This window comes from Haemorhous mexicanus, chromosome 10 (genome assembly GCF_027477595.1).
Source record: "Haemorhous mexicanus isolate bHaeMex1 chromosome 10, bHaeMex1.pri, whole genome shotgun sequence".
NCBI lineage: Eukaryota > Metazoa > Chordata > Aves > Passeriformes > Fringillidae > Haemorhous > Haemorhous mexicanus.
In genome coordinates, this window is record NC_082350.1 from 4968364 (window position 1) to 4983621 (window position 15258).

The following is a 15258-nucleotide window of genomic DNA, read 5'->3' on the forward strand; positions in this document are numbered from 1 at the left end:
CCATTTTGCTTTTTTGTAATATGAATAGAGCATAGTTCCTGTTTAAAAAGGCCCCATATGTGATTTTTTAAAAAACAATAGATTTGAGTTTGTTTTCTGTTCTGGATTTGGCTTTTTTCTTCTGTAAACCTGTACAAATCACTTCTCTTCCTTTTCAGTAGCAGAAGTGTGTGAATATCTGCTTTATCAAGGGCTTGTGACATTAACACAGAACAATTAGAGATAATTGCAAGGGTTAATCTCCATATAAAATATCACTGTTATCTGCCCTGGCTGTACACTGGATTTGCTGGGATGCACATTTTCAGCTTTTAGTAAAGTACCTCTTTCTAAACTCTGCATATTTCCCAGCTCAAGCCCATTTTGAGGCCTGGAATGAATTTTGAAACAGAAATCCCATTAAAAGGCAGAGTTAAGGCTCTGTGTTCCCAGCTTGGCAAAGCATGGCTTGTTTCTAATCAAGGTTTCTGCTAAGGAGAGTTATTTACTGACTGCTAAAAACTGCTGCTTTGGTTAAACACTTCCATAAATGGAAGAAGTTCCATAAAATTTATTTTAAGTAAGCATCTGCTAAATATATGGGAAGTGCTGGAACTCCAGCAAGGTTTTGCTCAGGAACAGCAGGATCACTGTGATAGCTGGCTCTTACCTAGTCAGGGGATGGATTTGTTCTGGACTCCAGTCAACATTCCATCACTAGGAAAGTATTTTTGGGGATTTTTGGGGTTTTTTTAATGGGCATTAAACAAGATCTTTTATTTTGTTTATTTTCCCAACATTCTTACAAAATTACTCAATGCAAATATGAAGTTTGTAGTACATAATTGTGTGCTTTCTTGTGTTTATCACCTACACTGCAGTTGAATATAAATTTTTAATTTAAAACAATATTTCAAGATATGATGGGCTAAATGCACAAATAAAATTTCTGCTTCCCTGCAACCAGAAACAAAAAGGTAGTGTTTCTCAAAAATAAATTTAGAGAATGGAAATTATTTAACTTTGATTCATGGAGAAGTTAAGCAGTGTAATTATGACCCAGTGGTGTGCTGGAGTACAGGTGTTTAAGTATTTCTGGACTGCAGTCTGGCAGGGTTTTAACAAATCAGTGTGAAGGCCAAGCCTAAATCTTGCACACTAGACATGTCTAGGAAAAAATTACATTTTTAGGGGTTTCTAGTAAGGATTTGAGGGGGATTGGCTTTTTGGTCATGTCAGCAGAGGAAGGTTTTGTATTGCAGTCCTGCAGGTTTCAGCTCTGTCTGGTTCATATTTTTATTGTTGGATTTTTTATCTGCAGTGTAAATTCTCTACATGTCCCTTTTCAGTTCCAGTCAAGCACAAACCCCAAATGAGGATTTTTTTGTCAGCCCTGTGCTGTTGAAAGGCAGAATCAGAGCAAACACAGTTTTCCAACCAGTGTCACCACAGCAGGTCCTGTCAAAATCAGTCATGAGTCTGTGACAGCAGCTGAATTTAAAGACCATAATTTTATCCTTTAAAATTCACCAAAAAATGAGAAAAAATAGCAAAACCCACTTACATACTTTATTTTTTTTCTTTGGGATCACATAAAGCACACAAAGCTCTGCCCACTCTACTGCTTCTGCTTTTTCTTTATCCTAAAATGAAGAAAAATGAACTTTGCCATCATGCTAAAAATGAAACTCATGTATTTCCATGTTAAAAACTTACAGAGGTTTAGAGAAGAGGTTCCCTTATGGCCTTATTGTTGTCCCCTCATCCCAGCATTCTTGATATTTATTTTTGTAAATATAGTTTCTCTTTTTTGTTCATTTCCAAATGAAATCTTTGGTATCTTTGGTCTGTGAAGCTCTTCAGTACCTGATATTTTTCAAACAAATTTACACATTTTCCTCAGGAAAATTCCTTTGTTCCTCCAGAGGAACAGAATATTTGTATCAAATACTCAATAAATTCAATACATTCTTATAGAATATTCATACTCAGGAGGAACATGAGCTTTATCATCTTTGGCTGTGACAGACAAAACGTGAACAGCTGCAAAATGCTGTATTTCTCAGTGACTGAAGCATGTGAATGTCTGGAAACTGAGGCTGAAGCCATTGGAACATGAGCTGTTTCTGTGTACAACCTGTACAGATGCAGACCGTATGGAAAGAAAATTGGTTTGCACTCCTGCAAACATTTTTAATTTCTCACACGTGGAATTCACGTGGCTTTTGTTCTTCCATGCTCACAGGATGGACAGAACCCGGGTCCTCCTCCGCTGATACCAGGCCTGGGCCAGCAAGGAGGACAAGGTCGTCTGGGCCCTCACAACCAAGGACCTGGTCTTAATAAAGGTAATTCAACATCTTGGCTGTTCTCCTGGGAGTCAGTCCCCTTAAAGAGGGGCTGTCCCAGGGCAGTGCACCCAGGGAGAAGTGGCTGCTGCACAAGGCAGGGTCATGGCTGAGAGAAAAGCTTCTGTAGGGTGGGATATACGGGAAAAATGTTCTCAGGAATATTGTTTCATGTGAAAGGTATCCCATATGCTTTCTAGAACTGTATGAACTAGAGCATCCTGAAGTGATTTAGAAATGGTTACAGCAACCTGCTGTGATTTGTTCTTGTCCCTCAAGGCGATGCCCGTGGGCCACCCAACCATCACCTGGGCCCGCTGTCGGACAGGCGGCACGAGCAGAACAGCGGCGGCCCCGAGCACGGGCCTGACAGGGGCCTGTTCCGAGGGGGCCAGGACTGGAGTGATGGCAGGGACAGCAGGGGCATGCCCGACAGACGGGGACCTCACCCCGACTTCCACGATGACTTCGATCGGCCCGACGACTTCCGGGATGATTTCCACCCTGACAAGAGATTTGGCCATCGGTTACGAGAGTTCGAGGGGAGAGGAGGCCCGCCATTGCAAGATGAGAAATGGAGACGAGGTGGACCTGGGCCTCCCTTTCCTCCTGATCACAGGGAATTTGAAGGAGGTGGTTCCAACCGGGGGCCTCCTGGTGCTTGGGAAGGACGGAGACCTTCAGATGACAGATATCCACGGGATCCCGAGGATGCGCGCTTCCGAGGAAGGCGAGACGAGAGGTAAGAATAAATCCGTTTCTCTTTCTTGGGTTAAAGGGTAAATGGAGGGAACTCTTTTATTCCTGGTTTCCTTTTCATTAAGGAGTCTATCTGTTTCAGATTTATAAACTGGAAACCAATAAGGAAATGAAAACTCTAATATACCTGAGTGTAGAGTCCATAAAAATCATTCAGTAATAGAAGAACACTTGAAAAATGGTCATTGTACACAGCAGCTTCCGTGTCTTTAAACAGTAAGTAAAGAGAAGGGGGAAAGTTTGTAGAGAAGATCCAGTGACACAGGATGAAGATCTGAGACCGTTTTGATGAAAATTGAGAGGAGACTTAAAGGTTAAAGTGACAAACTTTTGAATGCTAGAAGTGGATTTTGAGATTCTGTCTCCAGTCACAAACTACAGCATGACTGTAGAGACTGTAGGATGAGATGCAAAGCCCTTGTAAGGAGCAGGAACAGTGATGTGACTGCCACATAAAAGGGCCAGACTTACAGCATCTGTTGGACTGTCGAGACTATTTTTTCATGCGTTTGCTTGTAGAAATTTTATTTCTCTGACTTATTTCTTTATGCCAAGTGAAGAACTCAAAAATAATCTGATTTACAGCAATGTCCTTGTCATTGCTCACAATCTCCGAATAAATCACAAAGGGATAAATTTGCTTTTAGTTACCAATGTAAATATGGAGGAATTAATGCTGTCACTGAAATTAATTATCAGCAAAATTGCTCCAGATTTATGTTAGTTTAATTAAATGAAATTTGGCCTCCAAGGTCTAAGCCTCTCACTGACCACCAACTCTCTATGTATAAGAACATGTGCTTGTTACAAATATGCTGTGGTCTCCACATAATGTGAATTTTGTGTGTTTTAGTTGCCTTTTTAATCATTTTCTTACATTCCTTTTACTTTGCATCTATACAGCTCTTCTTTTAGCTATTTTCTACCTAGCTCTGTAAGATGTAACTTCCTTTTGTGTGAAGAGTATGAAAAGAAATGAACTGTAACTTAAAGAAGGTAACAATTAAAGCCATTTTTAAAAAGTAAAGCCAGAGAAAATCCAGTTGGATGGTCCAGTGGTCCAATGGTCTGCATCACAGAACTCTAAAAGACACAGCAGACAAGACTTTTAGAAGCTCAGTAGAGATTTTTCAGATCTTATATTGAAAATACTTAGGGACTGCCAAATATTTTATTATGGTCCTGATCTTTAAAAAGTTTCAGGAAAGGAAACAAGAACCTTGTGACCTGCAAATCTGACTTTTGAACTAAGAGTATTCTATTTATCAGAGTACAAGTGTTTGCCCAGAAAGTTTGAAGTGAAATGGCACAGGGCTCTAAAAGGCTCACTGTGCTTGTAAATTTGATGATTTTCTTGGAATGAAGGTGAACTAGGTGCCATTTACTGCAGATGCTGTGGTGGACTTAATCCCAACCACTCGTTTAGCTGACTTGGTTTGAAATTGAGATTGTAATTGGTTTGATCAAGCATGAGAGGCAAATGTGTGTATGTGTGTTTCTCTCTAATTTCCCATCCTTTTCATCCTTGTCCTGTTCTTACTCTATATCAACATGATGCTTCTGCTGCAGAGACCTGCCTCTTCCTGCCTGCTAATCTGCACAGTGTGTAGTTGTGTACAGTAAGGTCCTAGGCCTCGGGGAAGAAGATGTGAGAGCAGTCTAACAGGAACTGAACCCGATGCAAGGCAGGGTTTTATGTGTGACTGATATAAAAAGGCAAATAAGGATATCCATAACACAGTATTAGGAGCTGTGGCTGTGTCAGGCATAGGTATTGTAGATTTCAAAACTCAACTGTGTCCATGAGTTGCCTGAAATAGGAAAGGCCCTGTTCCTGCAGCCCTGGGGCCTCGTGTTGAAAATCTTGGTTAATTTCCAAGCTAAGTTGAATCACACCCTATCAGTATTAAAGCAGGAGGCCCTCTAAGAAACCTCTAGAGGACTGTGCTCTTTCAAGGCTAAACAATATTGCTCTGTGATTATTTGAACCATTTGTACCTGAAACTGTTGAGTTTGTTTTCCCAAACCATCCAGGTTAATGTGAATGGTTCATGGTCCATACAAAGCACTCCTCCATCCACTGTTGTACCTGTACAGGCACAGCAGCCTCCTCTCTGTATTGTGGTTGTTTTCTGGGAGGTGGAGACAGACCTATTGTTTTTTATTAAAAACAATGTAAAAGTTTAAGAATATTGTATTGTGTTATGACTACTGTTAAAATATTTAAATTTGTAATTAAAAGGTTAATGTTGTTAAAATTCTAAATAAAAGTATCTAAAGTTTTGCTTGTAATAGGATGCACTGTGTCGTTAATGTGCTGGGGAAGGGGATGCTGCACTCAGCCAACACCACGGGAATACTGCGGTGCTCCCAGTTCAGCCAGTGTGCAACTGGGAACACTGGGGAGGTGGGAGGCATCTGTGACTGGGCAAGGAGAGCTCCACACCGTGTGCTGTCACTGAGGGTGGGCAGAGTAGCGTGGGGTGGCACGGTGGGGACACCAGTGTGCCTGCACCACCGGAACACCTTAGCTGGGCTGTGACAGACAGGCGTCCTCACAGGGCAGGGCTGAGCTTTGCAAACCCTCCAGGTGTTTGAACTGCTTGTGTCAGGAACAGAACTGCTAGTTACTCTCACAGGCAGCTGCAGGCTCACCTGGCATGGCACTGACAGCTCAGCAAGAGCCATTCTCCTCTCTGAAGGGCTGTCCAAGGCCCCCAGTGCAGCGCTGGAGGAGCTGTACTCAGCTAAGATGCTGTGCAGAACCAGTTGTAGCAAATTCCTGAAGGTGCCCTTGGTACTTACTAGACAGCAGTTATCAACTTCAGGGTCATAATTATATTTTGCAACACAAAATTCATTACTGCAGTTGGATAAACTGCTCTTCGGGTTGCAGAATGCCACTGTGCACTGTTCAGCCATCACTGTGCCTACAGATCCAAGGGCAGTCTAGATGCATTTATTTGCTAGAATTGTAAACTTGGAAGAATGGAATGAAAAGGAGAATGAATCATAGAACTAATAGAAATGAGATCCTGTAATGTTTTTGTTACAGCCACGACTCTCATTGCTTCTATGTTTTCAGTTTGTTTTATGATGGAAATGGAAAGGAAAAAAGGGAAGGGGAATGTAAGAGCATCAGAGTTAAGGGGAACTCACACTTTGCCTTGCCTTACCTCACCTTGTATCTCTCATCACTCATCAATTGTTTTTCCCACCTTTTCATTAAATGAATGCACTGTGTTTAATAATATTTGTCTTGTATGAAAAACCAACATAATCAGTGGAAGGAAATATGAGAGGAAGATTACAAAGCTTACTATCAAAGTGCTCAAGGGCAGAAATGGGCACTTTCCCACCTACAAATCCTGTTCTAGTAACTGTATGTGCTGTAGCGTTAAGTGAAACAGTTTAGAAATGAGTTGATAATTGCACTGCCTCAATTAAGCCTAAAAAGCACGTTTGTATCGTGTTCTTTGTTGTAGCTTCCGAAGAGGAGGACCCTCGAGACACGAGGGCCGGGGACCCAGGGGCAGAGATGGCTTTCCTGGCCCTGAAGATTTTGGGCCAGATGATGCTTTTGACTCTCCAGATGAAAACTCCAGAGGAAGGGACCATGGTGCTCGGGGGCGAGGTCGAGGTGCTCTGAGAGGTAAGGGGAATATTCTTCCACACAGAAGTACAAGGATGAGGAAGGAAAGGCACTTCTTGGGCAGGTGACATTATTTTCATGAGTACAATGTCCCTTCTCACTCCTGTCCCCTGCTTCTCTTACTGCTCAGGAGCTCGGAAGGGTTTGCTTCCTACTCCAGATGAATTCCCACGCTTTGAAGGAGGGAGGAAACCAGAAGCCTGGGATGGAAACAGAGAACCAGGTAAAAAATTTGGTGAAGTTTGTAGACTTCTACAATATAATAACTTTAAAAAAATATTTCAAAAATCATGCCATTTTCCTGTACCTCACATATTTGTTACCAGGATTTTACCATGAGAAAAGACAAATGCAGTTCTTTGGTCTTTTAAATTTAGGAAAAAAGAATTATACAGAATTTAACTGTCTCTAAATACAGCTGTCTTATTGAATAAAGTGATTGTGGCCTCAAAGCCTTGATTTTCAGTTGTGTTCTTGTACAGTCCACAACTGCCTGGGCAGTTATCACCTCTGGAGGACTGAATCACATGTTATGGGGGTTTTTTTAATATCTTGATTAATGCCAACAGTAATCTTTCTCTGTGTTGGTATCTTTTCAGCTGCAATGTCTGACAGCTTATATTTGCAGTTGTGTTACTAAAGGCAGCCCCATATGGGACAAGACAGAGCTGTAAAATGTCATGGAAAACAAAGCAGAAGTGACACTTGAATAAATGAAGGTGTGATTGTCTCTAAAATATATGAAAGCATTTTATACTGGAAAGAACACTTTACACCTGCCACACTTTTCTTTCCCATCATTTTTCAAATCTGTTTTACTTTTAGCTTTTTTACTAAAAAATGGGACAGGAGAGAAGCTTTACATAATTTTAACTTCAAAATGTGTGCCAAACAGTGTGGCCAGTTTGTAAATTTATGTGGCTGCCTTCAAAAATGAAGAATAATGATCCAACAAACATTACTTATCCTGTGTTTTCATGCACAGGTCCTCGTCCAGATCACCCTCCTCATGATGGGCACTCTCCAGCCAACAGAGAACGTTCCTCTTCACTCCAAGGCATGGACATGGCCTCACTGCCACCACGGAAACGTCCCTGGCACGATGGACCAGGAACCTCTGACCACAGGGACATGGATGCTCCAGGTGGACCTCCAGAGGAGAGGGGCAAAGGTAGAAAGCCCCTTTGATTAGAACTCTTCAGTAACACTAGCATGTATTTTCAGTATTAAGTGTATCCAGAACTTCTCTGATCAGAGGGCATAAAGCTGAGCTGGTAAATACCTGATTTTACCAGCTGGGAAGTTACAGACCAGTCTTACAGGAACATAAGAACAGAGGGATTTTCAAACATCAAATCCAGATCTTGTCTCCAGCACTCCAGAATCCCCTTTATTGCCCTGTTGAAAAGTAGTTGGTTTTTGGTTCCCTGTTACTCCAGCTGGAAAACTCATTAAGAGCATTTTCCCCTCATTTTTGGAATAGTTGTTTATTAATATTAATGTTTTAAATTATCCTTTTCTAAATTAAATGAGGTAGCTAGGAACTGCACACACTATTAAAGATGTGGTGTAACCATGGATTTCTCCAGTTCTCTTGTACTTGTTCCACTTTCTCCATTCTTTACTAACAGTTCCTGGTGTTGTAGTTCCCTCTAAGTGGTCCCATGTTACTGTAACCCACAGAACACATTCTTCTGGAGTCAGTGCTATTAGCATCACACCAGTTCTTGATCCTGTTTCTTACAGATCTCAGGGCTTCTGTTCTCTTGTGTAAATACTGTCTTTCTTTAATGTCCTCACATTGACTACCCACTGTCAGGTAGTGATCAGTGACAAACATCCTTCTCATTTGCTCCCAGATGCTGAGCTGGCAGCCTGCAGCTGAATTTGTTGCTGTTAGACTTTGTCTCTGATGCCACTGAACACTGAATCTCAGTCCACTTCTCTCACCACTGTCCCAAAGCTCATGCAGTTTTAACTGCTTGTCACTCCTCTTCTGTATGGACTCTGTTTCCAGGTTTTATCATTCCTTCACAGATGTTTTGAATAAAACTGCTGATAAACTTCTCTACCATTATTTTTCCTTCCATATCAACATGCTGCAGTTCTCAATTTAGCCAGATGTAAAGATTCCTTTTCCAGCTTCAGTAATGATTGTGATAACTTTGTCAGGTTCTTTGTTAAAGACAAAGACACTTGCCTAGGCACAAGTGTGGTAGTTTACTCATAATGTGCTAAAGAAAGTTTAAATGATGGCAGAAAGCCTGATAAACAAACCATGAGCAATACTTCTTCATATGCGGGCTATGTCACCTTCAGCTGTATTGGGAAAGTCTTTTGAAGATTAAAACTTCATTAATGTTTCTGTGAAAGAATTTGGTGGCTGTTTTACATAGAACCAACCACAGTCAGCAGAAATCACTCTGGCTAAAGTGCAGCAAAAATACCTGAATTTATCTGTAGTATGTGTCCTTAAAACAGGGTTACCACTGATTTTGTTTTCTCAAAATACTGCTTCTTATTTTAGGCTAATGAATTGGGTTGGGGTTTTTTGTTGTTCATAACAAACCTATCAAAACCAAAAACGTATGTGAGAATTAGAAAATTCTATTTTATGAGAATTAGAACATTCTGTTCCTGGCAGTAAGAGCTTGAGTACTTTTTGTTCCAGGTTAGTAGTAAAATAAAGCATTTTTCCATTATTTTTAGCAAAAAGTGGAACAAAACAGTAAGGTTACTCATGATCATCACCATCAGCCTCAACTGTCTCAATTTGTCAACAGTGCAATGTCTTTGTTTAGGATTAAAAAAAAGTACTTTGCAATAAAAACATAGAGAGAACCACAGTGTTAGCACAAGAACTGGCAGTTTGGAGGAAAAGCTATCATTATTCTGACTTCATTTCAGTGCCTGCTGACAGTATCAAATACAAGCTCCTTTAATTCCCAAGGAATTGATTGTTGTCCGTTTTCTGAACTGTAGTGGAGACACCAAATCTGTATAAGAAAATTGTACTGAGGAAAGAGGCATAAAATTGCAGGTCTCAGCTACAGCTGGTTTATGAAGGATGGCACCACAGTAGAAACAGCTCAATATCTGCCATGTCTGAGAAGCAACTCAGCTCAAACTTACACCAGTAACTGGTTGTGCTTCCTTTGCAGGACGAGGAAATTCGGGACCTTCACAGAGAGCGCAGAAATCTGGGAGGTCCAGTTCTCTAGATGGAGACCACCACGATGGGTTCCACAGGGAGGAAGCCTTTGGTGGAGGCCCTGGGGCAGGCAATAACCCTTCTCGAGGAGGAAGGAGCAGCAGCAATTGGGGAAGAGGAAATAACATGAACTCTGGCCAGTCCAGGAGAGGAGGATCTCGGGGTGGACGAGGCCGATAGAAGAGGCTTTGACTGGGTCATGCCCAGTCCTTGTGGGACAATATTTAAATAGACTGCTACTCTGGACTCACCTGCAATGCCACGAACCTGGATTCTTAACTGGGATAACTGAATGTGCATTAGTTCCTAACAAGGGTCTTTCTTTTCCTGAACCAGTCATTTGCCTCTAGCTGCAATATTGTAGCTACCTTTGTTTTGTTCTTTCCACTCCCATTCCCCTCACTTTCTTGTTTTGTCAAGAGCTGGAATTTCTTTTAAGTGTTGTGGAACATGGAGCATCTCCACAGATTTCAGTTCACCTCCAGATCTCCAGACAGAAACTTGTTTCTATATGTACAGTTTGTCAAAGAGTTACGTTGGTTTTGTATGAATACAGAATGTAATTTGCGCAAAAATTAACAAAAAAACAAATCAACAGTGTGTGATTCTTTACTCACCTATTACTACAGAGGGTTGTATTTAGGCAAACTTGTGTTTCAGATGGAGCAACAGCACTACCTCCTGAAATCTCAGCCAGTTAAAATACTGAGAGCCAATTCCTAGGGCTTTGGTTTATCATGTACAGAGAAGTTTCATTTTCACCTTTAGCCAAAGCTGTCTACAATGGTGCTGAAGTCCAAATTCCAAAATGCAGGCAATCACCACTGCTTGCTAGTCTGCCATCCTGAAACAGAAAAGAGTGGAACAGTGTTTAGAACAAGTTGTCAAAGACAGAGTGTGAGTTACATAACCTGGATCCTAAGACATCGCAGCAGATTGGCATTCTGCACTTCACCTAGGCAAGCCACGGATTTTTGCTCACAGCAGCATCTGTTTATAGGAACTGAGACAGAAAGTTGATTGGTGTGTTTTACAGCAGCTGTGTGACACACTGCTTAAAGCTCTGGGTGCTCAGCAGAGTCTGGTGCGTTAATTGCTGAAGTGCAATTCATCACTTCAATAATAAGGTTTTTTTAAGTGTCTTTTTCTTTAGGATATTGTTACCTGGTTTTACTAAAGGAGGGAAATGAGGAGGAGGGGTTATTCCCATTTCCCATATTTCATAATAAAGCTGCTTACCAACCACGAGTTTGTTTTCCCCATAAATCATTCCTATTAATCATCTCCAGCCACCATATTATTAGAAGGCTCCTTTAACACCTAAAGCCTCAGTGAAAATGTTATCACCTAAGTACTTATTCTACAGATACCCCTCAGGAAGGTCCTGCATTGAAAGTAGAGCATATAATGAAAAACCACTCCCAGGCTTCCCTCTCTCCTGCCTTGAATTTCAGGCTATAATCAGAATGAGACTTATCCTGCAACCAGTAACACATGGCAGCTGCTGCATGTTCTCATAGGCAGGTTTACCAAAGACTGGCTCAAGCCCTGATGTGCCATCTTCCTTAAGGACATCAAAGCACAGATGCTTAACTGCTGTTCTCTTGGTTCAGTCAGTCACTTTTTACTTGGTTTTTAATTGTGGTGTATCAAATCACATTTGAAAATTGTAACTGATCATTAGCCAATAAAATCCTTGTCACAGAGGTCAGGAGAGACAGAAAGGTCTAAAAGGAATTCACTAGAAACAGCTGAGATGCATCTGATATGACAGTTTGTCCCTTGACAAAAAAATGCTTTTTAGCTCTATCTGAAGGACTTTGGGCACTCTGGGTGTTGATCTGGGAGTTGGGATTTGTCCTGAAGTTTTCATGAGAAATACTAATGGTTTAATCACTGGCAAAAAGGAAAGCTTGCCCTTTTTTTTTTTTTTTAATTTAGCAAGCTTGAGATATGTTTAAGGGGCTAAAAGAGGTCTACTACTGTATGAGTTAGAGAATGAACTTTAGTCTACCAAAACAAGTTAAAGTGTATCTAACAAGAGAAAACCCAGCTTTAGCTAGACAACTTACATTTCCACTGATGATTGTTTAATTCCTTAAACAATTGTGGTACTTAAATAATGCTCTTCAAGGGGCAGCTTTTTAAATGGAGTTTTGAAGTATTTCACAATCATATGCTCAAAAAGTCTTAAGAAAATTTGATTATTAAATATAGTTTCTACAAAAGCTTGGGAGGTAACAGGATAGCAGAGACAGAAGCAGCTTCCCAGTCTGTGATTCCATGACCCACTATTACTGGGAAATGGGCACAGTTATTCAATGGGATTATACTTCTGTATTCCTCAGGTCATGTTATTTTACCAGTGCTGCACACAGACTCTTATGCTCCACCTGTTAGTTCAGAGGTTGTCTAAAATTTAATTTTACACTGCTGTTAGGAATAAAATTAAATTTATATACTGTAATTTAGAAATTGTAAAAACAAGAGAGCTAATTTAATGCTATTCTGATAGCTCTGATCTACATTCTTAATGGAAAAAAAAAAAAAAGACCATTAGTGAAATGTCTATACTGACAACTGGACACAAATAGTTTTATTAAAGCAATCTATGTACACTTAAGCACCCCCTTTAACAATTTCAGTTTAATTCAGAAAAGTATTTGGTAAATATGTTAAAACTAAATAGTGATAGCAGGTGAGCATTGCAGTGGCTTTATTTTCTCCACGAGGCACAAATGCTCAGTGAGAACTCACCGGGGGCTCTGTGCAGGTGACACCCTGGTGTCCCATTTCCTTGCACGGGTCCTGTACCTGGCCCAAACTCGAGCACCCAGCTCTGTCAGCCTGAATTCAGCACCCTCCTAAGGCAGCTCAGTTTCTGCACTGAAGGAGAGTTCCAGTTACCGGCAAATCTATTTTTGAAGGTCAGGCTGGGACAAGTAACTCCTGCCCAAGTTCAGAGAGCAATATCTATACACAAAAATGAAGTTCTAAGAGCTGAAGGTCCCGTTTTAAAGCCCAATTTGGTCCCTTACGGCAGTACCTGCAAACGCCAATGATCTTAACCAACATCAGCACTCTGCATCCTCTCATCATCATGCAGGAACACCCCCTCCCCTTACAATTATGGGCAGTGTTTGTGACCCACAGCCCCAGGAAAGTTTGTTTCACTTACTGGATGGTTATTTTAAAGCTGCTTTATAGAGAGAAATGCAGTTCAGTGGCCACAGTCTTCGTATTCACCACTGGTCTGAGGTGACAGCAAAACCAGTATGTGTTCATAGTACAGGGGTCAGCACAAAATGAGGTAATACCAGTTAATTTTTCAATGTTCTCCCCTAGCCTCGATGGCATTTTGCTAAATCATCTTCGTGTTTCAGCATCCGTCAGCCTTGCGCACCTCAGCTACTCCTCAGTACCGGGCAAGTCCACAATGCCGCCGCCTGGGCTCCGGTCGCGCGGTCCGCAGCAGCCGCCGCAGCGGTCCCGGGCTGCGGGAATGAGCGGGACGCTGCCAGCTCCCCACCCAGAGGTGGAGCGATGCCGAGCCATGGCTGTGGAGCTGGCAGCGCGGTAAGGCAGATAACGAGCTCGGGGGCGGCTCGGCAGGCTGACACCGCACACAGCACCTGCAGCTCCGAGTCACCGGGGCCGCTGCGGGCTGCCAGCCCCGCTGCTGCTCCTCGAGCGCTGGCGAGGAAAACGTGCCGGGACGCGGAGGAGGCGAAGAGAAGTGGCGTCCCTGGTCTGGGAGTCGGCTGGCGACAGCGCGAGGCTCTCGGTCCGTGTCTGAGGGACTCCCGCGGGAACGCGGCCGCTCCTCCCCGGCGCGCCGGGCTCACAGAGGCAGTACCGCCTTGCCTCGGCCGCAGACCGCGGCGCGGAGCAGCCCGGCGAGGCGGCGCAGGCCGGCGGCACCGCCGGGCAGCGCGGCCAGGAGCGCGGCGGCGGCGATGCCGAGCTGCGCGGCGGCGCCCAGCGCCGTCAGCGCGGTGCTGCGCAGCGCCAGCGCGGCGTACAGCGTCCCGAAGAGCGCCCCGAGGTACAGCAGCGCCCCGCGGCCGGGCTCCCGCAGCAGCCGGGCGGGCCCGCGCAGCAGCGCGGCGGCGCCCAGCGCGCAGAGCGAGCCGAGCGACCAGAGCAGCGCGAACTTGCGGGCGCGCAGCAGCAGCAGTGGCACGCACAGCCCGGCCAGCCCGAAGCACAGCGCGGCCAGAAGCACGCACAGCCCGCTGCCCGCCAGCCGCTGCCAGCGCGACAGCCCCGGCAGCCACGGGTCCTCCTCTCCCGTCCAAGGCCACACCGTGGCGCCCGGAGCACTGCCCGGCGGGAACGGGTTCAGCGCCCCCAGCCAGGCCCGCAGCCCGCCGCCGTCCCCCGCCTCCTCCTGCGAGCCGCCGGCCGCCGGCGATGCGGGAACTGCGCCGGGACCGGCGGCGGCAGCAGCGGCCTTGGACTGCGCGAGGTACTCGTGCAGCTGCCGGCCCAGGTCCGCCATGGCGGGGACGGCACCGGGCGCTACAACGCTCCCTCCGCCCACCCCGGCGCCGCCATTTTCCCGGGCAGGGGCCACATCCGGGGCACGGCAGAACACGCGGCCACAGGCCGGGGAGAGCGGCGCGCATGCGCCGGGGACCGCGAGGCGCAGGGCGCGTGCGCGGAGGTCGTGAGGGCTGTGGGGGCTCTGAGGGATGGGAGAGCTGAGAGGGCGATGGGGGCAAGGGGATCTCTGAGGGCCGGGAAGGCTGTGGAGACTGCGAGGGCTCTGCGCTGTCTAGGGCTACGGGGTCTGTGTCGGCTGTGAAGGGCTATACGCCTGGGATTAGGCTGTCAGTGATTGACACGTGGGATCAGCCCAGGAGAGGGACTGACAGGCGGTACTAAGAGTAATTGAGACATGGAGGCATCCACTCAGAGTGACTGATGGGCAGGGCCAAGGGTGCTGAGGGGCAGGCTCAGCCTCCCAGGGTGAGTACAGGCAGGGCCAATGCCCCTCGGCTGCCCAGAGGCACTGGGACGGCAGAGCGCTCCTCTGTAGCCAGGCCTCAGTGGCTGAAATAGGGATTCCACCTCCCAAAACTGAACATCCGAGGATTACTCCCAGACATAAGCTGCCAGACTGACAGGTCTCACTGGCCTTGGCTTGCTGGGGATGGCCTCTCAGCTGCCCCACGGACACTGGGGCACCAGGATTTCCTTCCTGTGGAAAAGGGCCGTCCTTCACAGCCAGGCACCCATGGCTGAAAGTGGGATTCTGCCTCTGTAGCAGCACATCTCTCCCCCCACACAAGGCTTATCTGTCACTT

General features: G+C 44.8%; 2 protein-coding genes across 7 annotated transcripts in view; one reads left to right on the plus strand and one right to left on the minus strand.

The window, feature by feature from the left end:
* The window catches only part of WDR33 (WD repeat domain 33), a 69301-nt gene extending 58761 nt beyond the window's left edge, over positions 1-10540 (plus strand). The window contains exons 18-23 of the mRNA XM_059854996.1: positions 2225-2327; positions 2607-3069; positions 6572-6738; positions 6869-6961; positions 7724-7909; positions 9900-10540. Of these exons, the coding sequence (XP_059710979.1) occupies positions 2225-2327; positions 2607-3069; positions 6572-6738; positions 6869-6961; positions 7724-7909; positions 9900-10129 (1242 nt within the window). The 3' untranslated portion in view covers positions 10130-10540. The remainder of the gene's footprint in view (positions 1-2224; positions 2328-2606; positions 3070-6571; positions 6739-6868; positions 6962-7723; positions 7910-9899) is intronic.
* Positions 6306-14556, minus strand: SFT2D3 (SFT2 domain containing 3). Of its 6 annotated transcripts, none has more exons than XM_059855006.1 (5): positions 13128-14556; positions 10567-10793; positions 8021-8136; positions 7701-7888; positions 6306-6938 (listed from the first exon to the last, which is right to left on the minus strand). In XM_059855006.1, the coding sequence occupies exon 1, from the start codon at positions 14448-14450 to the stop codon at positions 13791-13793; it is 660 nt and encodes a 219-aa protein (XP_059710989.1). In that variant the 5' UTR covers positions 14451-14556; the 3' UTR covers positions 6306-6938; positions 7701-7888; positions 8021-8136; positions 10567-10793; positions 13128-13790. The 6 variants fall into 6 exon arrangements, with proteins under 6 accessions (XP_059710989.1, XP_059710991.1, XP_059710986.1 ...); XM_059855008.1 differs by lacking the exon at positions 8021-8136 and adding an exon at positions 12707-12835; XM_059855003.1 differs by lacking the exon at positions 8021-8136.
* Between the last annotated feature and the right edge of the window lie 702 nt (positions 14557-15258).

Coding starts and splice junctions, on each gene's coding strand:
- SFT2D3 (XM_059855007.1), bottom strand. CDS start 14,450: ATGGCGGACCTGGGCCGGCAGCTGCACGAGTACCTCGCGCAGTCCAAG.